Raw genomic sequence first — 27,108 nt, forward strand, 5'->3', positions numbered from 1 at the left:
TCTTAGTAGGTGTGTCGTCGGGTCATTACTCCTCCCAAATGGACACCACCTCTCCTTACGGGGCATACGCAGCGCAACAGCCGAGCACTCCGTCAACCGCTTACCAGCACGAAGGGAATTCGTTCAACAAAAGGTGAGAATTGCACTGACGGTAGAAATTATTCACGCGATCGCGCAAGAATAGCTTTCTTCATCTGCTCGACATAAGCTTCACTAAAATTAGAAACTAGAATCATTCTCGGCTGACTCGGGAAACTGAGAATCATTCCCATTTGGCAGGTATAGTTCTAGCCTAGGCTATAAATTCACGGTGTCCAGACGATTAAGTTTCGGAGTCCATCATCCATTGCTAGGTTTACTCGTAATTTGTTATTATTTAGATAGCCTACCGTTAAAGGTAGGTTTTGGATGTCCACAGGTGGTATATTTCTTTGCCTAAGGAAACACACCCTAACACCCGACATCACAATAAACTCCCCTTCGACTCCGCATACTTCCTTCCTCCGTTCATTCCATCCAACATCCTCATTTCTGCCCCTTCCTCGCTCTTGTCTAGCATTATCCCCTCTATCACAGTGTTCAACAACCCACTATCGATCAATACGCCCTTCATCCATTTTTTCCTGCCTCCTTTGGATTTCTCCCAGAAATCCCTTCTCCTCCCCCACCGCACCCAGCCCCTCATTTGTTTTCTTTTCTGTCCACTGGCCCGTCTCCATACCCACATTTCAAAAGCCTCCAATCTACTTCTACCGTATCATCCTCCTTCAATGACCACGTTTCCGCGCTGTTCATAAATACGCTTTGTATCAAAGTTTTCACAAGCTTTTTCTTAAAACATACTCATTCAACGTTCCTGCCATAAATCCCTCCTCCTTGTGAAAGCTTCTCTGCCCAATTTACTTCTTCTTCTCCGTGTGTCCTTCCTACTTTGCGCTTTTGCTCAAAACAACTTCCAAGTTAGGTACACTGTTCCACCTGAGCTAGTTTATGAAATTTAATTTTAATATATTTCGTCCTCTTTCTCGGCGACCTTCATTTTTTTTACATAGATTCTCAACCCACACTTATCACACTGATTTTCTAATGCGCTCGCCACTCCTTAGCTCACTGGATTGGAACTAAAGATGCGTTAAATCCGCCAACTTTGCTGACTTCATGGTTTCCCCACACACTTTCATTTCTTTACCTTTGTATGTCTCCCGGCAGAAAAGTTAAACCGAAATATTACCTTTATGCGTTGATTTACTAAAAAGTTTTTAGTAAATTTCCTAGCTGAATTGCCCGCAATTGCCAGACTCAAATTAAAAATTATTTTTATTAATTATCCTCATTCATGGTTTAATGGCACAGGGTTCTGATTTAGTTGAAGGCTAATTTTGTTGACCATTTCATAGACAAATAATAAAATACAGTAAAATTAACACAATCTACGGATTTATGATTTCAAAGTGTGAATCACATTTTTTTTAAATAAATGTAAATTTTCTGCAGATGACGGTGGCTTTTGCTTGGGCTGAGCAGGACACACTTACATAGAACACTCAACAAAAATGATCAAAGCGGGAATTTTTGGGACTGTTTTTAATGACAATATATTATATATTAAATATTCCAAAATAAACCCCTGCGAGCTTTAAGATGAGACATTGTTTGATACAAACAACTTCTATCTCAACTTAAAATGATTGAACTTTTCGTGCAATTATATAACCATATTTGTTTTTTCAGGTCTTTGGACTACGTTGGACCAGTGCTCAGGAGTCTTGCCTCGGCTTATGAAAAATACGAGAAAAGGGGACCATAAACGCTGACGGATGCTCAGACGTCAGCATATGAAAATATTGCGTAATAATATATAAAAATATCATTGCATGTTATTGTATGTATTGAACAGCAATTAAAGTTCGCATAAGTACTCTCACAATTCCGCAGTCTTAGTTATTCTGGGAAGTTTTCACTTCAGTCCAAAACGTTATACTGTCCAATTATCCAATCCCAACTAATTGTATTCGTCGAAATCCGGCAGGTTTTCCACAGACTCTATGATTCTGCTGGCTTCACTAGCAGAGAGGGAAGTCTTCATCCAAAAAGAGTACGGCCGTACACCAACAGCTGACCTCTTCTGAAGATAGTCGTATGCGTAGTCAGCTGGCACGGCGATGTAGTTGACCTTGGTGAAATAGATGCACTCGGCGATGGAAAAAACGAGAACGATTATGGAGATAATCATGAAGGAGTTCCACAGTTTGTAGGAAAACTCGTTGACGACGACGTCGTAGTAACCGGTGAACACACCTTCGGGTGGAGCGGGGTTGGGGGGTGGGGCGGGCGACGGCGGTGGGTTTGTCGCTGTGGGGCCAACAGTCGCGTAATTGCCCCCGCGAGTGGTTGCACACAGTGATGCGACAACCACGACAATCGAACATGGTCCAGCTGGTGGAATCATTCGGGGATGGGCCCTTTTATCTCTTTCTCAACTAGACCTCGACTCCTTTAGCGCTCGCCTTGCTCCCTCGCCACGTGGTTATGGCGACGCTGAGCTTTTCAATCCTGCTGAAGATGCATCACGCGGGAAACTGAGCGACTTCGACGGGCGAGTGACCCGAGACGTAAGGCAGCGAAGAGCGACGCATATTTGTGTAACGGACGACGAGATGGCTGCTAATTGGGGAATCGTGGGGAAAGGAGGGAGGCGAGTGAGAGGCGCGTCTGAAATGGAGAGAAGGGTTTGGAAAAATGAAAGTAAATCATTCAATCATTCATCTACCTGCTCATGGAGTTTTTATTTTTTACATTCGTGGCAATGGATTCCGGAAAACCTGAAACCCTTTTGAAAAAAATAACTTTAGTATTACTTATGGCAGGGCTATCGCAAATGACAGTTTTGATATCTTACGACAAAGAAAGGTGAAGTATGCTACATTTCCCGAAAAAAAACATAAAAACTTTGAGATCCTAATAGTAGTCATACGTAATCCATTTAGGTAAGTAAGAGAGCAATGTTACTAAAAATGATGCCTCGATGAGATTCCAAGGGATGGAAAATTTTTGAGATTAGTCTCTTGGATTTTCTAAGGAATTATTGAACGACCTACGTATTTTATACGGAATTTCTCGGTTGTGTTACTCAAAACGACGAGTTTATACGCAAGAACGAAAGGTAATGTGTGATTAAATGTGATTAAATAACTAAGATTCATAAATTAAAAGTTGCCAAAATTATTCAAGACCCATGTAATTTTTAAGGAAAATAAAAAGAATAAATAATGCATTTTTCAAATACTGAGTCACGATCTTGCCTTCAAGGTAACCGTCATGCCGACATATTACGTTGACGAATAAAAAAATCTACCCAAAATATTTTGTTTCCTATTTTTTCTATTGACTTATTGAACGACCCACGTACCACAATATAACTTGAACTCATTTTCAGTCTGGAGCTAAAGACCGTAAATATATGTATTTGCTCAGCATAAAAGAATGGTCTTTACCAAAATGCTAGGGTAATAAGAGTAGTACATTAGATTTAATATTTAGATAAATATTCTTATAATACCTCATGAAAGCAGACTCTCCTCTCATATTAGGTAAGCATTGCGCCGGGACAGAGAGGTGAATATTAAACGCTGGAACTCGGTTAATTATTTAAGTTAGAGCCAAAATTAGCATCAGTTAGAGGTTATTTTTTGAAAATTTGGTGGTATAAAAGTAATATGCCACCTAAGGTGTAATTAAATTAATCGATCCAACTCTCAGCAAAGGACCACTAATTCCGCGGTGGGAGACGGCGTTAGGCGACCAGAAAGGGTCAATAAGTGATTGTCACGCCTTCTTGCATACTATTCTGATATTTTATCTAGTCACATGCCGGACTAGTCCCCCCCCCCCCACCACCAAAAGGTGATAATTTTCTTAGTCTCGTTTCCACATGCATATCATTTCTTTCAGTGGTGGCCCGTAGGAAAATAGAAGTTTCCAGAATTTCACCGAAAGATTCGCTTATTTATTTCTTGTTGGATGAATCGTTCCAATGGAATAAGATAGTCATTTATTAATCTGGTGCAAAAATGAAGATACCTGTATTATTGCTCCTGCATTCCTGCAAGAATACAGATTACCTGTCCCGGAAGCTATTCACGAATTACTTATGGATAATCACTGAGTTAATATAAAAATATATTTATCGGAATTTTATATTGTGCCAGTCGTGACGTTTTTTCCTGCCTAACCGGATCCTCCGAATGTAATCGTATGCCATTTATATAATCTTGCTGGGGCACTCCGCGCTTAACACAAGAAATAAATTAACGATTTATAAATATATTAACATACAGAATAATTTTAATAGTTATTTCTCGCTCAACTCTCAAGAGATCGTAATTATACATGGTCCATTATGAAGGTAATGCGTATGATTTTAATTATTTCTCTAGGAAACATAGATTTATTGATCGCACTTGTAGAAATGCTTAAAATTCTACAAAATACTATCTCCCCTTGCATCAAGATATACACTTGCGGAGACGGATCTGCCGCGCCTGGAAGGCGGCGCCCTGAAACGCCTATCTACGGCAATGTCTCTCAGGTGTAAAATGCTTTTGGATGCTGTCCACGGTCTCCAAATGCCTTCCTTTCAGCTCTCTCTTCAGTCGCGTTCATACCGGTGACTTACATGTACGTTATACTTAAGGGTTCATATACTCGTTCGACGATATTGGTGGTGGAACAAACACAATGTGCAAACAAATTACTCTCAATCAATCAGTATTGGCCTTTGACATTGGGATGATTAAGTTTTGGTACTGAAATTGAGAACCAATAACGCATTGTCGCTTTTTCCCTTGAAAAGCAAGCAAACTTAAATTAATAACTCTCGCGGAGCATACTCATGAAGTCATTTAAAAAATAATTGATTGTACTTGAAAGTACAGTGTGTCAGATAATATCGGGTTGATAAGACATTTATAATTACAAAGGTATTATGGATGATAAATCGTAAGCATCCTACAAAATGTATTGGCTTTTTAATGTATGAACTTTTAAATTTAGTCCATTAATGAGGACTTTGAGATTCTCTATGATACAAAAATGAGGAAAGAGAAGAATTGCCAATTTGAAGAACTTATTATTTTTGAACACAAATTTCCACAAGGATTTCGCCGGTTTCTCATGCATAAAATAAAAATAAAATACGCACTGAGCAATCACTTACCCACAGCGGGCACCTTATTTAACATCAATAATACACGAGTTTTCAATTATCGAAATCATTTTTTATTAGAAAATCTTAAATTTTTATCAGCATCAATTCAATAAATGGATGTACATCGTACATATCCAAAGTTTTGAATTTGAAACGAACTATGCCCATTTCAAAAACATTATCAAAATGTGAAAAAATATTTTAAAAATTTGCGGTTTACGAAATTATACAAATTCCCCTAATTCGGTTAACAGTTTTACAAAAACCGTGACAATTAAGAATTTGGTAGGATAACAAAACATTAAATTAATATTTGCCCATTGATTTGCCGTTGAGTTGTTACAGTGATCCGTAATAAGAATAAACACCACTTAATTAAACGCCTCAGCTCCTCTGTCTCAACAACACGTCAATCCACACAACGGAAAATGATCACTTTCCCCTCATCTTTCGTTTGAAATATCCGGCGCATTTTCGATGATCCTGATGATCGCATCTATCGTGAGCGCATCCGGTGCCCTCCAGTGAGGAAATCCTTCGGAAACCGACCTTCTCCTTTTGCCGAAGTAGTCGTATTCATATTCGGGTGGAGGAACGACGTAGTTGGCCCTGGCGAAATAAGTGGACGCCACACCCGCGTAGGCGATCAAACTCAAGCCGAAGAGCATGAAGTACTGCCAGAACTTAAAGGAGTACTCCTGAATGATGAAGTCGTAGTACTCGTGCGTGATGGCCACGGCTTGACGTCCTCCTCCGACGGTGTCGTTGACCCACACCACCTCGCCTCCGGGAGGATTTTGAGCGAGGAGGGAGGAGGGCGGTGGGGGAGCCACCATCGCCGGAAACCGGCACCAGAAGAGGGCGAAGATGAAGATGGCGGTCGGGGACTTCATGGCTGATTGCTCGCCTCTTCTTACCGATTCCTCCGAGTTGTCGCCTGGAGGTGATGAAATGGAAACTGCCCGGAGGACGGGGCTCAAGTGTGAAGGGGGGTGTCGAGGGGGTTTGTTTATTCGAGTAACGGGCGTGCGACGACGCTAATTGGAAGTAGATGGTAGCGGTAAAGCGAATTCTACAAATCAGAGACAGGTTGGAAGAGGGGCTGGATAAGAGAGGGGAGGGGAAGATATTCGCTCACACATCACGAATCCTCTCTTGAGCAAGAAAGAAAAATGAAAGTGAACTACCATCGAATATTGGAAATGCTTTTCATTGCTCCAGGAGTACATTCCTGGAATAGGAAGAGAAAAACTTGACAGGCTTATGCAAACATTATATTTTAATTATGTGCCATGTGAGCAATTTACTCACTATACGAGGTATGTCCGAAAGCTATCCAACCTGCTGGGGTTGGTTAATATTTATGTAAAAAAGAAAACTCTCCGACCTGCGTTCATGTCTCCGCCTTGGTGCTAATGTTCATGGTCGTCCGGGCCGTGGTATCCTTCGAAGTGGTTCCCATTTGATTGAACCACACGCTCCCAGCGGGGCTTCCACGTCTTCAGCCAGTCCTGGAAGTTTTGGAATGGCCTTCAGCTCGCGCGTCGCATTACTCAATGTCTTCGAACCGCTTTCCTTCGAGCGCCATTTTCAATTTTGGGAAAATCCAAAAGTTGCAGGGAGCTATGTCTGGACTGTACGTAGGAGGCTGGCGAAGCTGTACAATATTGTATTCCGCCAAACATTGCTGCACAAGGTTCGATGAATGCGCTGGCGCGTTGTCGTGGTGAAGAAGCCAGTCACCGCTTGACCAGAGACGCGGTCGTCTTCTTCTCACGGCACCACGAAATCTTTCCAGAACTTCAACGTAATATTCTTTGTTGATCGTCTGACCTCTTGGAGCAAATTCGTAGTGCACGACACCCTCACAATCAAAAAAGTAATAAAAAACGCAGGTTGGATACCTTTCGGACATGCCTCGAAACTAAAATGATCAGAAGACGATTCTGGATTATCGCAAAGTAAATAGGTGAACCATAAGAGAAAGGCGGATACCTTTTATCTCCTATCATGGTCGACTGCGGAAGCACTCTCTCCGTCACCGCTTCAGCAGACACGGGTTGGAAAATCGTCACAAAAATAATGCAAATAAAAATCTTAAAATGCAAATAAGTTCTTTGAAGGTGCTTTACGAAACATGTCAAAGTTACAAACAGCCTTGTACTATTTACCTGGAGCCATTCTTGGTTCTGGCGGTGGTGCCTGCGAAGAACATATATATATATATATATATATACCTGTATATTCTTTTCCAATGACTGAGAGAGGAAAAGAATTCAAACGAGAGTATAATTATGAGCGGAAAATCTTAAGAATTTATTTTTAAATTCTTAAAAATTGAGTCCGGTATGAAGAATAAACTTTACACACACATGTTGTTCACGAATTGAGTTAAAATCTCTCTTCACGAATGAAGGGTAAAATGTTTCATTTCTTTGATTCTTAGCAAGTATCCTCCGCTCAATCCTATCTAATGAGAGTCATTTTAAATTATTTTAATCCCCATGTAAGAATTAAAATTTTATTGAAAAATGTTCCTCAAATTTTGCTCACTGTTACTGCTGGGTAATCGATGTCTTCATTCCGTCAAGGGATTTCCCTCTTGAATTCATGCATAGGTGCACACCGATCACGCATCCAGGTTGATGATAATGGAATTGTGCACAGCTACGAACATTTCACAATAAAACAACTTTATTCATTCGAGATAAATTTTTTATTCAACAAAAATATTACGCCATTTCCAAAAAAAATGCTAATGCCTTAACGCTTCATGCTCGGTATGCATGTTGCGTACTTTCGAGGATTCAGCCGATCACTTCTACATATAAGTTGGTAAACCTTAATACACTGCATCCAAACGAGTGTTCGTGAATGTGGTCATAAGGGCATTAAATAAATATTAAAAGCGACTCGATGCCTCTCATCCTAACGTAGTTTTATTCCAGGCTACACCAAGTAAATATTTCACGAATAGTAGGACATCAGGCGCGAAAATGAAAGTGATCTTGCAGTCCCAACATCCGAAGTCCGTTTGGGAAAAGCCACCGAAGTAAACACGGTCAAGTAGGGTCTGCACTGCTGATGGGATGCTTCCAGCTATGTCCTTTGGTGTTATTCTTCGCCCGCTTGACTCCTCCCTTGGCCCAATTGCCCTCGCCAGCGGAAGGAGGCGGCGGGGACGAAGATATAGCCCTGAGGACGCCTCCGCGGCCCACGACTTGGCCCGAGAGCCGCGGGGGGGCGTCCAGGACGCTCGCCTCCTCCCCGTACGCCGACCGTTTGACCACGTAATCGTAATCGAAGGCTTGCGTCGGGGCGAGGGTGTTGGTCTGGAAAAGAGAGAGAAAGTGGTGGATTTACCTGAAATTCCATCGGGGACCGAGGGAATGCCAACGTCATATCACACAAAGAGAGGGCACTCAAAACGATTTAAAAAATGCGTTAATCATTTGCAAATCAGGCATCCGCGACGGAGGATTGCTTGATAATTACATTCATAAAATTGCGAAGTTCGTCTGCAGATGACAACTACCCCAAACGTAGCCACTCCTTGCGATTCTCTTCCGCGAGCGATGTCCTCCTCCAATTTTTAAAGTCTCATTGCACATTTGGGGTTGATGGAACCTCAGTTTACGGAGTTAGCCTGGAATGACTTCCTTGTTTCCAAAATATTTGAAAAAGGTTGATTTTTCTATGAGCAACTTTAATGATTACGTTAACAGTAGACATCCGTGATTTAATCAACACAATGTAATGTGAAGGATTGAAATATAATCCTCAAATTAGGAGTATACACGAGAGGTGACTAGACTTTAAGTAGTTTTAGTTGTTTTTATGGGAGGCGACCGACAGCTGAGGTCATTTGCGCCATAGGGGATGGACGGGAAAGGATGAAGGATGGAGAGAAACCCGGCGTCGGCACCAGCCTCCTCTTGTCGAAAGGTGCCCAAGGGGTCCGCAGTTTAACGTCCCATCCGAAGGACGTCGCACTCACTCATAGTGCCCTCCACAAAGCACCTCAAGTAGGGATCGAGATACCTCTTAAAAATATTCAGCACCGCCGGGATTTGAACCCGGGCCCCCTCGGTGGGAAGCCTGTACGATAGCCACCGCAACATCCCAACCATCAACTAGATGGTAATTGATTTAGTTTGTCCAGATGGTCTGAGCGCTCTCTTATGCAACAAAAGAAGTGAGGTCAAGGCCACATCCTGAAAGGGCATGGAAGCTGTTTTAAATTTCTTCCTTATGTCCCAGAAAAACCACTCACAAACAAAGGGAACTTATCAGGAGTCATTCAGGGTTCATGGGTCCCCAGAGGCTCTCCATAGCAATAATATAAAATCTAATGCTGATTTTGTGTGCTGGGAAATAGCATTTTCAAAGTAGGGAAAGTTATAGGTTCAACGTTGTTTCATAAATTTTTGTGTCAACATTCAATTTTCAGCCCCTCATTCTTTAGTTGGTAGGGTGGAATGTAGAATACCTCCAAAGGGATATGTCATTTTATGAGACATGTTACGGACGATTGCGTTTCGGAATTTATTTAGGTAGTATTAAAAATGCCATCTATGACAGGCTGAAACAAGGCAGAACACTATTACTGAACTTGAATTTCTTGAGTTCCTACTTAAAAATAGTAATTAAGGGTGACGAGCTGATGATAACGAGAGAGGACCCTGCATTCTCAGGGCTTATTTCAACTCTTCAGTGAACATTTAACGGGAAAACAAGAATCGAAGACATTCTCTCGGAACTATTTCAGAATTCCAGACCATTAGTCTTCGACGCAGGTCTATTCCTAAATTAGTATTATTATTAGAGAGGATTAAAAGGATTAATCATTCACATGTAAAAAAAATGGACAGAAAATCGTGAAAATATTCGAACAATTATCTCACGATCTGCCTACACGTCGAATATTGCTGAAGTGAGAAACAATTTGGATTTAAAAAGAAACTACAAGAACGATTGTAATTATTTTTGCTCTCGGACCCTGGCCATAGAGAAGAGAATACAGAAACATCAACGAAAGAGACAGAGAGAGAGAGAAAGAGACAGAGAGAGAGAGAAAGAGAGAACCCATTGATTCATAGCTTTCAAATTAAAAGTTGAAAGTAAGGTGAAATGAGGCGCAAATATATGCGCAGGGTTATACTGTGAATTTAGACTGTTAATGATTCTTCGTACATATATATCCTCAATTTCCCTTCCGTAGCTGTGGTGTGGTATCCTAGTAGATAGAATGAAATCACCTGACTTTATTAAAACCCTGGGTGAAGATTTAGATACAACCGCATCTAAAATGCAAACAGTGATATTTTATAGTCGCTAGAACTCAATGTGAATCCGAACGGTGCCAGAGATTCGATCCTCGCGCCCTGGTTATGCCAATTTTGCACGCCGTAAAAGAGTTAGTGTGAGGTGAGCTCTACCCTCACCTGTTGAAAAGGAAACTTCGGTTTGATGTGAAAATAATGACGTACCGTATTCATAGCATAAAGGTAAGTTTACACCAAAAAAAGGCATTACCATATTTGGTGAATAGGAGAGTACCTGCCCAACTAGCATCGTAGAATAATGCCGAGATGTGTCTAGGCTATGAAATCGTGTAACACTGTGCATTGCTAGCTCAAGAAATGCAGAATTATCTGTTCTACTGCGTCTCTGTCGCCAACTTGACCATCGAATCAACATCTAATAATTTTAAGGCAAATTTTCAAATAAAGAGCTCCGTCTAGCTATGCCCGATATCTTTTGTATCCTCGTCCAATGGAGTCGCGAATATTCACAGCGAGGTTTGCTCAGTGAACGGATCTAGAAAACCACTTACAGACAGTCATAGCCATTTTTTACTTGAGGACAAAAATCATTTTATAATCTACCGATGAATTTCAAATCAATCGCATTGATTTCTACTTCAACTGTAACGCGCCCTGCTGTACATATTTCATCGTCGGGGACAGCAGTTATTGAAAAGTTGCTCCGGAGAAGCAATATTAATTTTTAAACGCTTTAGTAAAGCCGAAAAATGTCCCGCGCAAGACGGGGCACTACAGCCGTGGGCCCCCCATTCCCTGGGTTTGATAAATCTCGCTGACAGTTTCAGGCGCGGGCGCCAACTAGCTCAGCCTACCTCGGCGAAGTAAGCCGCCACGAGACAGCTGTAAAAGACGCTGATCATGGTGTATATCATGAAGGCGACCCATATCTTGTAGGAGTACTCCGTGACGATGAAGTCGTAATACGCGTTCGTCTCCTGCCTCGCCTCCCGGTGAGAGGGCACGACCGCGACTTCGGCGGAGTCTGCTTCTTCCTTGTAGGAATCATAGTAGTCGTCCGCATCGTCCGGGGTGCCGTTGGCCAGCCGGCAGGAGACGAGGAGGAGAAGAGTGGCGAGGAGGAAGGCGGCGGGGGGCGGCGTGGGGCGCCGGTGAAGAGAGCCGCTTGGCTGGCTCCCGAACAGGAGCATCCCCCTCTCGCCGTCCCCCGGCATGGGCAGACCTCCTGGAATAAAGACGGTTGTGCGAAACACCAAAATAGTTGTGTCACAGCGACCTTCCTATGTGCGCAGAACCAGATATTTCACAACGAGGCAATAAATCAATAGAATACCCTTGAGATTCAATCCGCGAAAATCAGGACGACTCACCCATTTGGTTCGATATACGTACTCGCATAAGTGGAAAACTAGAACTCAACAATTGTGAGGAAAATTGCAGCTTTGTTATGCTATCCCAAAGGAAATTAAATGAGCCATTATATGACATGACAATATTACAGTAACAATATTACAGACAACTTTACAATGACAATATTAAAGTATCTCGAGCAGCATCGATGAGCTCAAAAGGAAGACAATAATGTACTATTAGCTGGTAATCTAGCGATTTACTGCATTAGATTAAAGTCAATTCGGTGAAATCATTTCATTTTTATATTCCATTACACCGTACTCGGATGCCTAAATGTTTAAATTATTTGCACTTATTGCATTGGTGCCTGCCGAAATTGGATTTCCCAGGACTTATTTTTCCTTAGATAAAAGTTCATTATGATTGGAGATAAATTTATCATTAAATTATCATCAAGTTAACTGCAAGAATCCATGGGAGATGAGCGAAACAAAAACAGGCCAATGAGTCGAATTGCGAACTGTAATGTGTGTATACTTTGAGCTTTCGGCCTTCTCTTCGTATAATTGTGTTATGTACATATTAAAGGAGTTGGTAATTTTCCACAAAGAGTGTGTCCTTTTTTACCTTGAACAGCATTCAAATAATTAAGCAAACCATATGAATCAACCCGTACGTGGGTTTGATAAGTTGGGGTAGAACTCATTTAAATCCAAGGCCAACGGTTTTTGAAATACAAGGAACAAGAAACAGTTCCTTTCTTTAAGCCGCCTTTGATTTCCCAAGGTGGGAGATCAGAGACTGCCATTACTTGAACGGTGAACAAAATTGAGGGAGGTCACCAGGAATTGACCTCGGGCCAATAAACTTGGCGATCTATCCATTGAACTACCGCACCCCAAGATTGTATTCAATTTAGATAACTTAAATTTACCAATTTTATGTTTCCTTGGGTGAAAGATTACGTGTATCAAAGGTTAAGAATTATAACTGGCAAATGATTTATTTATTTCCCCAGGTTTTTCCTTTCCAGGGACGGCGAGGGAAGCGTTATAAAATACAGGAAGACTTCAGAACGCAGGGAAGCGTTATAGAACACAGGTCTTTCTAGGCATTCGACATCGAGATTCTTTGAAGTAATGCTTCTTGGAATCTGATGTTCGATCGCTGAAAATGAATTACCTAATTTCACGGTTTGCTCCTGGTTGGTATTGATTAATTTTATGGTGGCCGGCAAAATTCTTGCGCGGCTTCTAACAAAATAAATGTCACATCAAGTGATAAATCAGCAAAATACGTTGGCAATACTTAATACTTTAATAATAATAATTATTATTCATTAATATTGGATGGGATTGTGACGTGCTATTATTTTACAAATATATTGCATTACTATTCATAATAATAATAACAAATAATAAAATAATATGACAAATAATTGCATAAGCATTCATTCGTGTGGTTTTCGAATGTATACCGATATTCAACTCCTTAAGCAAATAGTACCGATGCGCCAAAATTGCTAAAAGTGGCTTGCAATTCGGTCATTCCAAACAGATTATAAGCACAATATTTGAAACTCAAGAAGTGAGCGTTGCTTTCCGTCGATTATTAATAAAGAAACAAAGTCCTTATGTGTTATACCAAATTCTCAGAGTCTAAGGATAGGGATGGAATTTATGACTCGTGCAGAGGACGTGCTCTACTGAGGCTGATTCTGAGCACAAGTGGGACATTGAGTAAATATACTGAAATCATGCAAGTGAATTGTAAATCAAAATCACCGAATAATATATTAAATAAACATAAAGAAAGACAAAATATTCTCTGAACATTATTTTAAGTGATAAAAATGTTACCATATTCGATTGATCAACTTACAAATTTGAATTCAAGGAAAAAAGTAATTTATGACAAACGTTTTAAGCTGATATCTAGATGTAACTTTACGTAAGCATGACCAATTAAATTATAATTAGAGAGGACATTTAGAAGAGTATTTCACTTTCAAGAATCCCTTCGGTGGAGACACCCCATTTAACCATTTAACTCCAATCAATTCCAAGAACTTCAAGATTCCCGTACGGAGCATGGTACCATCCATCCAGCAACTTGGATAGGATGCATGTCCCCAGTTCGGCTTTGGTTACCTGACAGGCCACAGCCACTGCAATGTGCACGTTTCCAATTTTTGCCACGAGGGAAAAGGAGTGGGGGTGCAAGGGTTATGCCACCATCCGTCTCCTCTTTTGCATGGAGATGATAAACACTTTTTTGCGAGAGACCAAAAAAATGAAGTCCTCGGACACACTGTTTCCGGCTAAAAGTCTACGGGATCATTACCTTGCTGCTGCGACAGCTACCTCGGCCGGGTCTCCGGGTGTGGATTCAAAATCTCGAAAACTTTGGCGACACCTCCCGACGACGTCGGCCAGAGGACACTAAGGACTTGGAAACGACTCTTGATGGAGGGAGATGGTATATACATAACGGGAGGAGGGATCTTTTATGTTTCGGGAGGGAATGGGGTGGAGCAGCGGGCGAAAAGAGCGATCTGTTAATTGGACCTCATAACAGAGCGCGTTCGAGGGTGATGGCGGGCGTTGACTCGAAACGCGACTCGTGTCTCGTAAGTTTTCGGCCGCGGAGAGTCGCGTCCCCTTGGAATTCCTCCGTTGGTTCATAATCAGCAATTTAATCGAGTGTTATCCCCCCATGCAGATCACGTTTTGATGCAGTCGATTGCGTCTCCTATTAGTGATACTGACCAAACCAAACAAGGTCATTTCAGTGTAACAATTTCAGAACGTACAAGGAATCATTCGCCTTGACTAGGATTCGAACCCGGATCCTTCGATGTCCGGCCAAGTACTTTAGCCAGTTTAGCTATCGAGGTGTCCTCTTACACTCCAAAATTTTTGGGGCTCTATAGGAGGAATTGAAGCCTTTGAAACATGGTGCTGTTGGCGAATGCTGAAGATTAAATGGAAAGACAAAGTAAGAAACGGGGAAGCACATAGAAGACCAGAAGAGGGGGGGACCCTATGGAGAACTATACGGCAAAGTAGAAAAAGATGGATCGGAAACATATTGAGGCACAATGGATAGATTAGGAATACAATATGGAAGGAATAATAGGAGGGAAGATTCCACGGGGAAGACCAAGGGACATGTACATAGGACAAATTAAGAAGGACGTAAAACAGAGAGGGTATCAAGGATTGAGGGCATTGACATTGAGGAATGAGGAATTATGTAGAAGAGCAGAAGAGGAAAGGACCCTATGGAGAACTCTACGGCAAAGAATAAATAGATGGATTGGATACACATCGAGGCACAATGGATTGATTGGGAATATAATAGAAGGTAAAATGGAAGGGAAGAGTCCACGAGGGAGACCGAGAGGCAAGTACATAGGGCAAATAAAGAAGGACGTAAAACAGAGAATCGATCAGAGGGTGAGGGAATTATCACTAAATAGGGAAGAATGGAGGGCTGCAGTAAGCCAATCTTAGGATTGAAACACTGATGATGATGAAAGGAAGAAGATTTCGTGACGAAATCTCGTCCATGAAATGTCACTAGCATTCGTAGTCGCGGGCGTAGCACGAGTCCACGAGGTTTTAAGCCAACTTTCAAACACTACGGGCATCGAGGGAAGGGGGTTTGAACCCCAGTCTAAGCGAATGATTTTTGCACTTTGAAATTGTTACATTGCGATGCGCATTAGCGGATGACTCCTTTGAATGTTACTGCCTTGGCATCTCCCGCAGTTCCTTTGAATATGTCCAAGGTGAGGTGATTTCATTCCCGTCGCAAGGACGATTATCGAAGTGTTGTTGGAGGCGCAGCGACTGGAGAAAGTACGGACAGAACGCCCGAAATCAGCACTCTTTCTTTGGAAAGAACCCACGTAGCCAACGGGCAGAGATCGAAAGACTAACGAAAATTACCAACCACCGCTCTGGGAATCGATCTAAGATGCTCCCTGAGAGAAGCCAGCATACTAGGCATCAAACGCAGGTGATTCCTTGGAGATTCGTTCCGAGAAAATTGAATTTAACGCATGACGAAACAAATGATGATGGTGGTTGTGCGAAAGATGTAATGAGATTTTCCCTCGGGATGAAATGATTTTTTTATTCATTGATACCTCGCGATCCACCAAAAAGATGTGTGGCGGGGGGTGCAAGAACCAAGTGGTAAGGGTTGCTAGGGTAAGTCATAAGGGAGGAATGGGAGAAGAGGAAAAGAGGGAAAAATATCAAGTAAAAACTATCAAATAACGTACAAATTTGTATAGATGCTGGAGGAAGACTTAATTAAGAACAAGGATTAATTCACCTAATAAATTAGTTATTTGTCATATCAAAAAAGGAAACAAAAATGAACCAAAACCATATATACGACCGGCCTCCACCATAGAAAGATAGATCATGCAGGACTGAAAGGTAAGAAGGGGAAATTCTACTGGACATGCAGCTAATGGTCTCCGCCCCTGAAATCACAAGTAGGGATTCCTGGATATCGTTGATTGAAATCAATGATCAAAGTCGGACTAAAGGTGATTTATCGATTATATTAATAGAAAAAAGTACATAGAAAGTGCCGATCTTAAAACACGACATCTTGTTCTTTTCCTATGCTTGTTGAGGTTGTTGCCATGGCTTTATCAGGGAGATTTTATAAACAAGCTAAAAAAGGTTTTAATAGTGGATCTAAATATTGAAATGAAATGAAATTAAATAATTGGCTTTTTAATTCCACACACTTTTAAAAGTGTATGAAATTACATAGTCAATCATTTCATTTCAATATGTTATGCGAATTCCATAAAGTTACGCCGGAGACAAAAAATTGGATGTAAATGCATTGATATACGGTAGTTCATGTTTCAATCTCGTATATGGTGTGCATAAAAACTATAGTGGGTCTTCAAGGTAACCACCTCAATGTTATATGATATGTTGAAACCTTATGTCATCTGACAATAAAAATATTTAACTGCGTAATTTATTCAGTAAGTAAAAAAATAGTTTATCTGTGTTATCTCATAGTCAGTCCCGTGTAGATTTTAGTATTATAATATTATTGCATAATACAACTACGTAATTCATATGACAATTGACTCCTATCGGTACTTCAATAGTTTTAGGAGTTTTCAGATAATGGTGCGGTTAATCTCGCTACATCACGATGGATCACGTGTCAACGTGGCCAAAGATGTATATTTTGCAGATATTACAAGTATCTACACGAATTCAGTTATTTAATCTGGAAAATCAAATTCCAAAAAACACAATAAATAATATATTCCGAGGTATGATTCGCGATGCTCGGGTTATTCCCGGGGAAAAGGCTATGGTATGTGAAGAGCATTTTAAATCATTCACGTTACGTCATGAAGCTGTGGGAAATCGCAAGCTGAAACGATGCACTCATGCCTGTTGAACTATTTCTATGAATGCATAAAGCAATGCAAGAGGACCAAGGGCGCATTCGCATTTTTATGGCTTAAGATAATGGCTGTGCTACCAGTGGAATTCGTGCCATTTCTGAAGAAGGGGTACAGGAAGTGAAGAAATAAGGACAGTCAAGAGAAGAGAGAGTAATTAAGGACCCAAATCATCGACGACGCAATTCACGAATGACTGATTTCAAAATTATTTACTGGTGGTCACATTCGATTCTGAATTCTGCCTTTGGAGCCGGACAGAATGATCCCTCAAAACATCAAATTTGATCCAACTTAAAATATTACATCAAACTGAGCATAAAAAATTAAATAAAATACCCGTATACATTATGGTTACATAAACAATGATTCCACTGAATTTTATGGTTTAAATTTGATATTTTGTGAACATTCATGATCACTGATTAACTAAAATTGGTATCCAAAATGGATAAATATATACATGTAAATATCTACTTAGAAAAATGTTTACTACTCACTAAAATATATTTTTAGGAGGAATTAGTAACATAAATTCGTGCGACTAGATAACGAATATAATCACGTAGGTTCATCGTTATAATCATTGAAAAAAATGTATTTATATATAAAATAAAACAATGAACATATATTTATTATATACGCATAGATAAATTTTATTTACGCACTTACAAATAATTTCACTTTAAAAAAAAGAAAATTGGGCGAATAAAATTTCACAATCACAGCTCATTTAAATATTTCATATTTCAGAATGAAGAGCAAATTACATGACTTCATTTTCATGTAAAAATCACGAGGATCCTTCACGGGGTTTGAAATTCTACCGAGAGACGCATTTTATTTTATGTCCTCTCGATAGAAAAATAAACTATTCTCAGCTGTTACAGCTTTTGAAGCAATCTTTAAATGCGTGCGCAGAAGAGAAACCATTTTAAAGTGCAGTGTCGATAAATTCACAACGACTAGCGAACGAAAACAGCTACAGCTTGTATCGAAAACGAAGTCATTCGATTTGGACGACGTTTCTCCATCGAAAAAATTTCAGGGATTGATATTTATTGACGAGATCACAGTTATTGTTCGAGATTAAGTCAGTGGGCAGGATTTCGGCAATGAGACGATGTTTCCAATAGGGAGCTTCTTTTAGCGTTCGTTACTAAGATTTCTCCCCAGCCCTCATATCGCCAGTAGTGCCCACAGTGAAGGAGTAACATTACTCGTTGGAGGAGTGATTCCGCTTAAATTTTCCCGTGTTAAAATATAGTATACTTATTTCAACCGAAAGGCAAAACAATCCAACCACACTGCATTTTCTTTCTGGAAAATCCAACGAGCCTAATGCAAAATTTACGAAACTTAGTTTTTTTCTTGCTCACAATGAGATTTACATCTTCTGTATGAACGACGAACGAATCATTAAAAGAGCCAGGGCCATCTCTTATTTAATAATCACACATTCCACCGAAGGTTCTAAAAAACTCAAAATTCTTGCTTGAGAATAAAAATCTCCAATCCATGCTCGACCACGCACAGCGGAACACGCGAACCGCTCGCTTTAAGCAATTGCACTCTCTGGCAAATGTCTCGTGGTCACGTACGTCTTCAGCCCTTTACAGGCCAAAAGCGGGTCTCGGTCACGTGGGCAGGGGTGGCTGGGCGATGGCCCTCAAGATCCTCCTCGTGGTTCGCGGGGAGGGGTGGCCGTGGTCCGCCCATCCACCGGACGGCGAAAAGTCCATCTCGTCCTCCTCCTCCGAAGCGGACCGCTTGGCCAGGTAATCGTACTCATCGTACGAAATAGGGGGCGGCAAGTAAACAGTCTTCGGAGAAAAAAGGAGAAAGATTACATTAATCGCCTCTCAACACTCTCTGCCTGCCGAAATTGATTAGCCTTTTGGTTGAATTGCCCAACTTGAAGAATCCTTTCGGTTCGTTGATGAACCGTTGCATCTGCTAGAATTTTAATGCATGCAATACTCGTAACACAATGTGTCTCAAACTACATCTGAAAAAAGGAATCTAAAAGAAAATAATTCTAATCTAATGGATTCCAAAAAGCTCTTTCCAGGTGTGTGTGAGTATATTATATAAAAAAACCATAAACACAGTAATCAACCCGAAGGTCGGTTTGGTGGTTGATGGCAGAGTTCACCCAGTACTAAGCCCTATTCGGCGTGTGAACTTCACACATCAGGGTAGGGGGGCCAGTACCTTTCCCTGTGCCGGTTATGGTTCCCCAGGAAGACCTGGTAACCGAAAAATCACAAAGCTTAGGTGGAGCTGGAGCTTCTCAGAGAGGCTTGCCCGGGAATCGCACCCGAGACCCTCCGGTCAGCGGTCCAACGCTCTACCCCATTAACTATGGCGACCCGCAATTACGCACGATATCCCACGCAGCTAAAGTTGTTCTCAGGATCATAAACAATACGATAGAGAGTAGAGCAAATGAGCATTTAGGGGATGACCAGTTTTGGTTTAGGAAGGGGAGAGGTACGCGTGATGCCATTGCAGCAATGAGATTATTAATCGAGAGGAATATAGAACACAACCAGGAGGTATTTGCCTGTTTCGTAGATTTCGACAAAGCGTTTGATAGAGTGAATTGGGGAAAAATAGTGAGTGTATTGCAGAAAGAAGGAATAGATTGGAGGGATAGGAGGCTAATCCGCAACCTGTACATGTCTCAGACTGCTCAGGTGCGAGTGGGGAACGGGGAGTCCGAGTGGGTAGTGTTAGGAAGAGGTGTAAGGCAGGGTTGCCCATTATCGCCGTTGCTGTTCAACCTGTATGCAGAGGAAATAATTGACTAATGAGGCATGGGAAGAACTGGAGGTAGGAATGAAAGTGGGCGGGGAATTCGTAAAATCAGTTAGGTTTGCTGATGACCAAGCTTTAGTTTGTAAGTCAGCCAAGGGGTTGCAAGCATTGCTGAGTAAATTGTAAATTCAGTGCGACAGGTATGCGATGAGAATCAATATTAATAAAACAAAGGTTATGCGATTTTCTAGAAAGAAAAAGTCTAAGCTAAACATTAAAATAGGATGGCTCGTAAAAACTTTGATATGGAGCGTAGCTATGTACGGCGCGGAAACGTGGTCATTGAAGCAGGAGGGTAGACTTAGACTGGAGGCTTTTGAAATGTGGGTGTGGAGAAGAATAGAGAAGGTGAAATGGACAGAGAAGAAAACAAATGAGGCAGTACTTGGTATGGTGGGCGAAGAGAGGGGTTTGTTGGGAGAAATCCTATGGAGGCAGGAAAAGTGGATGAAGGGGGTATTGGCCGGCAGTGGGATGTTGAAGACCGTAATTGAGGGGAGAATGTTAGGCAAACGAGGAAAGGGAAGGAACAGGATAGGGATGTTGGACGGGATGAAGGGAGGAAGAATGTACTCAGAGATGAAGTGGGACCTGACGTAGAGTAGGATGCTGGATTTTGTGTTTTGTTAGGAGTCACAAAATGTTTTATATAGTAACTATGTCCATCCAAAAACCCACCTTAACCGGTAGATAATCTAATAATTATATATATATATATATATATATATATATAATATATATATATATATATATATATGTGTGTGTGTATATGTATACTATATATATACATACATATTTAATAATAATATATACATATTCATTGTTTATATATAATTCAATGAAACATAAAACTCCATGTAAAATATTTTCATCAACATTGCATACACTGCAGGCATTAATTGCATCGATTATTAAATGCCAATGTGATTTAAGTTGAAGCTCACAAGCCTTGTTAATCAAAACCTTGAATAAATAAGTTAGAATAGACGAAATATTACAGGGATGGGCTTTATAGTATCATGATGATATATATAATGACGAAATTATGGGATAAATAATGAAAGACAATGCGCTAATTCAATCGAAATTTACGGATTCTTGCATTCGCGCCGGAGTTGACTTTTTTATCACAATCGTGAAATACGAGTACATATCTATTTAACTCAACGTCATTATGACGATGCCATCGCTTAACTGGATGTCGCATGCACAATATTCTGATAAAAAATTATTGTGACAAATACCAGCAAGCCGTGAAGAAATTGTGAATGTAAAACTGGAACACTCCGAAAGATTTACAAGTAAATGTTCTTCATAAGAATCCTAACATGCAAATATTCTGAAAACGGACATCTTTCACCAGTATCGGAGCGGTCCGTTATTTCTTTACTCACGTGTGCCACCCAGATTGCGGCCAGGCACGAGTAGATGAGTATCACCAGCGTGGCGACCATGAAGGCCGCCCAAAACTTGTACGAATACTCCGTGATGATTAGGTTGTAGTAGCCGAGGGCCACGGGGTTCTGGCGGGATGACTGCGAGGCGTCGGCCGGGGCTTCGGCGGCGTCGGAGGCGGAAAGGAGGAGTGCGAAGGCGGCGGCGATGGCAGCAGGCGTCAAGAGGAGGGCGGAGGCCCGAAGCGAAGGGCGATCCATTGTGGCCTAAAAACGGCGGCGTAAAACGAAAAGGGGTGGTCGGCGCCCGGCGAACTGCTACCGACCGCGAAAAGTCAGTGTGATTACATATATATGAATTGCACTATTGCTGGCGAAAAAGTTTGAAATGATAATGGATCAATCCAGCATAATTTATCTAAAATTATCCTTATTTCAGTTCTCAGAGATAAGTGACAAAATTCAATATATTAAATACTAGAAGTAAAATTCTGGTAGTTCAACATTTTTGGAATAAGTAAAACGAATAAACAGTGTGAACGAGCGATCATTTTTTACCCATGACACGCCCAAAGCCCTCGAAGGTGTAAAATGCATTTTTTTGGGATTTCTTGATACTGAATGTCAAGGATTTTATCGTGACAATATCATTCGTGATACCACCTTGGAATCTGTGTATTATCGCATATTATTTTACATCGGTGTCCTACGCTGAGTGGAATCCTCTGGGAAATATTTCTCTAGCTGTAAATGGTTAAAGTAAATAGATAACACACCTTGCAATTTTACTATTCCAAAATAAACAAATTACCTTTGAAATTATAATGAATTTATTTTTTTCGCCCACGGCATGATTTTGCGACTGCATAAAAGAAACAAGTAAATACTAAAAGACACTATCACACACACAAGCCTTGAAATTTACATTTACAAAAGGTCGTCCCTTTTGCTATGGGCAATAATTTTTAGTTTATAGTTAAATTGCCAATCCCGTCATCACAGAGATTCTCTGTGGTTTTAATTGAGGCAAATTTATGAGAATTATTTATTTTTATTTATTTACTTAGTTTAGTGCACTGCAAGCCACCGCTAAGGTGTGTGGCATGGGGTGAATACACACCAGACTAATTTTGACCAGAATATGACCTTACCGCGTTCAAACAATGTTATTCTGATCCCTTATCGCTCGTGGAAAAAATAACATATTGAATCTATGTGTTCTAGACTTAATCTCTCTAATTTAACTAACATCATCTCTCCCACCGTAGTGCGATAGGGGTAATAATACATTTTCCAAATAACTGCTAAAGAGACCTCCTTCCAATTTATACAAGAGCTTCAATCTGTAATTTAACCTTCGCTCGGTGAATGATTCCCAGCCTTGCTCCTCTAATATTTTGAACACGCTACCAAGTCTATCACAGCAACGTTTTACAAATCTAGCTCCTCGACGCTACACGCGATCCAATTGGGCAATCAATCCGACTTCCCAAGCGGAAAATATTTTTCCTGAAATTAATACACCAGATCAATAGACACTTGGTACCATTGGGCACCAGAAATACCTAAAAGCTCAATTAATACAGCATTAGTAGACACCGTGGACCAAATTATCTCCAAGTGTGTTATCGGTTCACGCCAGTAATTTTAGTGACGGAATCACTCAGCCTTTATCATCATCCGCCCTTTAAAGCCTCCTCCTAACTCCGAAAAGACACCACCACGTTCCCAATGAAGGTCAATGAGCTTCACTGCATTGTTCCGAAGGAATCACGTAATCTCTTTTGGCACAAAATTCCTCCCTTCGGTGGACCGTTTAATGTCGAGCCAACAGCCCCCATAAGGTATTATTATTATTATTAAAAATACGCATGTGCTGATAGACAGTGTCAGGTGACACAAAAGTCCCAAATAATCGCAAAAGATAATAGGTAAAATCAGACTTCAAAACACAAATCTCTTTAACAAAACAAGCGAATCCCCATCCCATTTACATCCATTAATCAACAAGAAAAAAAGAAAAATTAAACAAATTAAGCTATCACATATAGTATAATACAATACACCACACATCAATCAAATTATTACATATATTCCTTACATCTATTCTTTAAAGTATACATTCTATGAGGAAAGGGCTCGAATATTTTTACATGTAAGGTGTTACAATCAACAATTGTTCTATTTAGAAAAGAAATTTTTTTTATTTGTCCTCTGTGCCCGGCATTTTACCTTATATTTGTGATCATTTCTCCCTATAAAAATTGCCATCAGGAATGACTAGTTAACGATAGTCCGAGATGAGCTGTAACTATTGAGCCCTAATAGAACCAACCCTGCGAGCTAATTATTCCAATTACGATAATGATTCATCGACATATTTTTTTAGATTTTAAATCTATCTGGCGATTGGAGGAGGATTGCATTGTCAATATTTACTCTGATTTTACACCCAAATACCTCTGATTACCAGGTTACTGATCACCTCTTAATGTTCCGCTATGTTTACCGCAATCTCATTGCCCATTACTGAGGCTATACCCTTGATTAGTGATTATAATCCTTGAGGTATATGTAATTCGCCAACACCAAAAACTAGGATAAAATATTTTTCAGTTCCACGCATCCTTCCTATATCCATTCATACTTTCCTCCTCCTGCCTATCTATTCACTTCCCGATAAATAGTTTCTATAAGTTGGGTGGTAGAACCAAAAAGGCTTGCTGAAAGCATCAATTCTGTGGCTACAGGCTTAAGTTTTAGTTTGATTTAGTACCCGTCTAGCCTACGGTGTGTGGCAGGGGGTGAACACACCAGACTAATTTTGAACCGAATATGCTTGCCCCGCCTGCGGTCGAACATTGTTATTCTGATTCCTTATCGTTCGTGGGAAAAATGAAATCTTAAATCTATCTGTTCCACACTTAATCTCTCTAATTTTGTATTAATAATATCTCCTATCGTAGTACGATGGGGATGATAATACATTTTCAACATCACTGCTTAAGAGACGTCCTTCCAATTTATGCAAGAGATTTAATCCGTAATTCAACCTTCGTTCCGCGAGTGATTCCCAGCTTAAATCCTATAATAAGTTTGATGCTATCTCAAAAGAGGAAATATTTTATCAATATGTTTTGTGAATTTCTAATAAAAAATATAAATTCTGAAATCACTGAATTATATCAATGGCGTTCCCTGTGATTTGATTACGGCGCTCAGACAACAAACTATTCCTTAGCTATCCTTGAAATACAAATTCAACGCCAGAAACCACGAAAATAAAAATGGAAACAATGAAATAATTCACTGAGTATATTAACCCCTTTATGTATAAGATTCTTTCTGTAGCGTAGCGTACTTATTTATTTCTACAAGCTGACTGCGGAGTTCTTCGTGACTGGCAAACCACTCCCGCCAGAAAACAACGAGCAGTTGGCGGCGTGCGTGTGTTGCTGCAGCAGGCCAACCGAAGGAGGTCCGAGAGAAGTCGATGAACTCCAAGGATTTATTAAGGATGTCACAAACAAAAATAAAACTAGATTAGAGCCTCGACGAGAATTAACTGAAATTAAACATCAATGCCGAGTCAAGATGAGAGTTATAAAGAATGCTAAAAACTATGCTGCCAAATATTATCAACTGTCTTAAACATTGTTTTTCGGTAAAACATTAGTTTATGGTTTGATTTAGTTTGGTCTATAACTAAAAAATCGATATGTTAACGCAACAATACGAGTAATCGAACGTGGTTACGCAATGACGACGCCAGGATCTACGATAGAGGTCTTTTGACAAATCATTAAAGCATAAATGCCACATTTGGTGCTCGCTACCATATCTCTAGAAAGTAGGGCACTATCTCCAAGAACTGGTTCAATTTTATATTACGCATCAAATGCATTCCGCCACATTTGCATCATTATGTGATAACTTGAAGTCGACAAACTCGCGGTTTGCTCCATATCTTGAGGACTGCACAAATGTGCTGAAACACATTCGAAATAGGAAAATCATTTAAATGAATATATTATCTATGTATTTCAACTAATTCCGAGATCTAAAAAATATCTTCTGCATATCAATCCCTTTATGATTATAAATACTCTGCGCAAAAGCTACTTACCACGATAACATAACTAATTAGCACACCCTCAAAAACGCCCAGACGGCGAAGGTCTCTCTTCCGCCCCTGGTAACAAGATGGACGGGCTAATCTTACCTTTCTTTTGATGGATGTCGCCGCCCTTTCTTTATATCCGATCTTCCCGAGGAGTGATCCCGCAGAGGACTGCGACGCGCTTCCTCTAATGGATGGAGCGCCGGGTAACGGGCGGAGGGCGCTAATTGCGCAGTCGTGGCCTCGACAAACCAGGAAGGCCGGCGAGGCATCGAAAGCCGAGGGGGATGACGCAACGCAGGGGATGAAACTAAGTAAAAGGGGGTGGAAAACTGGAGCGTTCGCAGGGAAAGACATCGAAACGGGGGTGGGCATGGCGGGGGAGGTATTGCAATACAGAGGAGATCCAAAGGAAGGGGACATGTGATGCGTGGGAATGTATTATAAGAGAGAGTGAGAGGGAGGGGGGAGGGAGGGGTTGAAAGAGACCCATTTCAAGAAAGGCTGTGGAATCTCAATCTACAGAAGGGCGGAACAATATCGACAGAGCGTGAAAAGATATAGAATTTCGTGTTTTTTCTACATTCTTGGCCTTATTCCCTAAAAGTGTGTGCACTTTGAAGAAATAGCAAGCTACACCACAAAGTGAATAACTGATTGAAGCACTTTTCCACTTGATAAAAATATTTTTATTTCACGACCGGGTTTCGATGTATTACATCATCATCAGGTAACCAACTGAAGTTGTGTTCAAGCTTATATACCTTCCGGAAGGGGTGGAGAGGGCGTGGTAGGAAACTAGGGGGGGTGGAGAGGGGGGAAGGAGGGGAAGGGGGGAAGGGAAAAACAAGGGAGACATTTACAAGAAATAGCGAACACAGCGTATTGACCTTGTTAAAAAACACACAGTGTATATATAGTCTTTAGGGTTCGAAGTGATCCTGTTGGGTGGATGGCGGCAGTCTCCAATCCAAACCATCGGTGGCCGGGACGGAACCAGAAGACGGGGGCTGGGTTTGGAGGCCAAACTGGAGGACTGGTGTAATACGAGTTACTTCTATCGCCACTCAAACATACGAGGTGTGTTCAAAAAGTAAGGTGACTTCATAAAAAATAACTATAAACAGCAGAAGACAGAGTTGGGTCCCGGAGACTTCCGGCCCATCTCCCTTCTGGACGGCTTTGGAAAGATATTCGAAAGAATACTGCAGGGGCCGATCTGCGGCTTCATACGGGCAGAGCAAATTCTCCCGGAGGAACAGTTCGGCTTCCGCGAACGGCACTCAACAATCCATCAGCTAGCGAGGACTACAGACTTCATCACGGACGCCTTCAATAGGAGAATGGCGGTAGCCGATGCCTTCTTTGACATAAAGAAGGCATTCGACCGCGTCTGGCACCCAGCCCTTCTGTTGAAGATGCAGCGACTCCGCTTCCCGGCATGGATCTGGCGCCTAATCAGATCCTACCTGCAG

The 27,108-nt window shown here is 40.9% G+C and overlaps 1 protein-coding gene across 1 annotated transcript; it reads right to left on the reverse strand.

The window, feature by feature from the left end:
• Positions 1-17,967: 17,967 nt before the first annotated feature.
• On the reverse strand, positions 17,968-25,794 carry LOC139687709 (uncharacterized). Its single transcript, XM_071584966.1, has 3 exons — positions 25,736-25,794; positions 21,514-21,828; positions 17,968-19,122 (listed from the first exon to the last, which is right to left on the reverse strand). Exons 2-3 carry the CDS (start codon positions 21,772-21,774, stop codon positions 18,937-18,939), a joined length of 447 nt encoding a protein of 148 aa, XP_071441067.1. The 5' UTR covers positions 21,775-21,828; positions 25,736-25,794; the 3' UTR covers positions 17,968-18,936.
• Between the last annotated feature and the right edge of the window lie 1,314 nt (positions 25,795-27,108).

The sequence above is a fragment of the Hetaerina americana genome, unplaced genomic scaffold (genome assembly GCF_022747635.1).
Source record: "Hetaerina americana unplaced genomic scaffold, ioHetAmer1.1.p SCAF_2, whole genome shotgun sequence".
In the NCBI taxonomy this organism is placed as follows: Eukaryota; Metazoa; Arthropoda; class Insecta; order Odonata; family Calopterygidae; genus Hetaerina; species Hetaerina americana.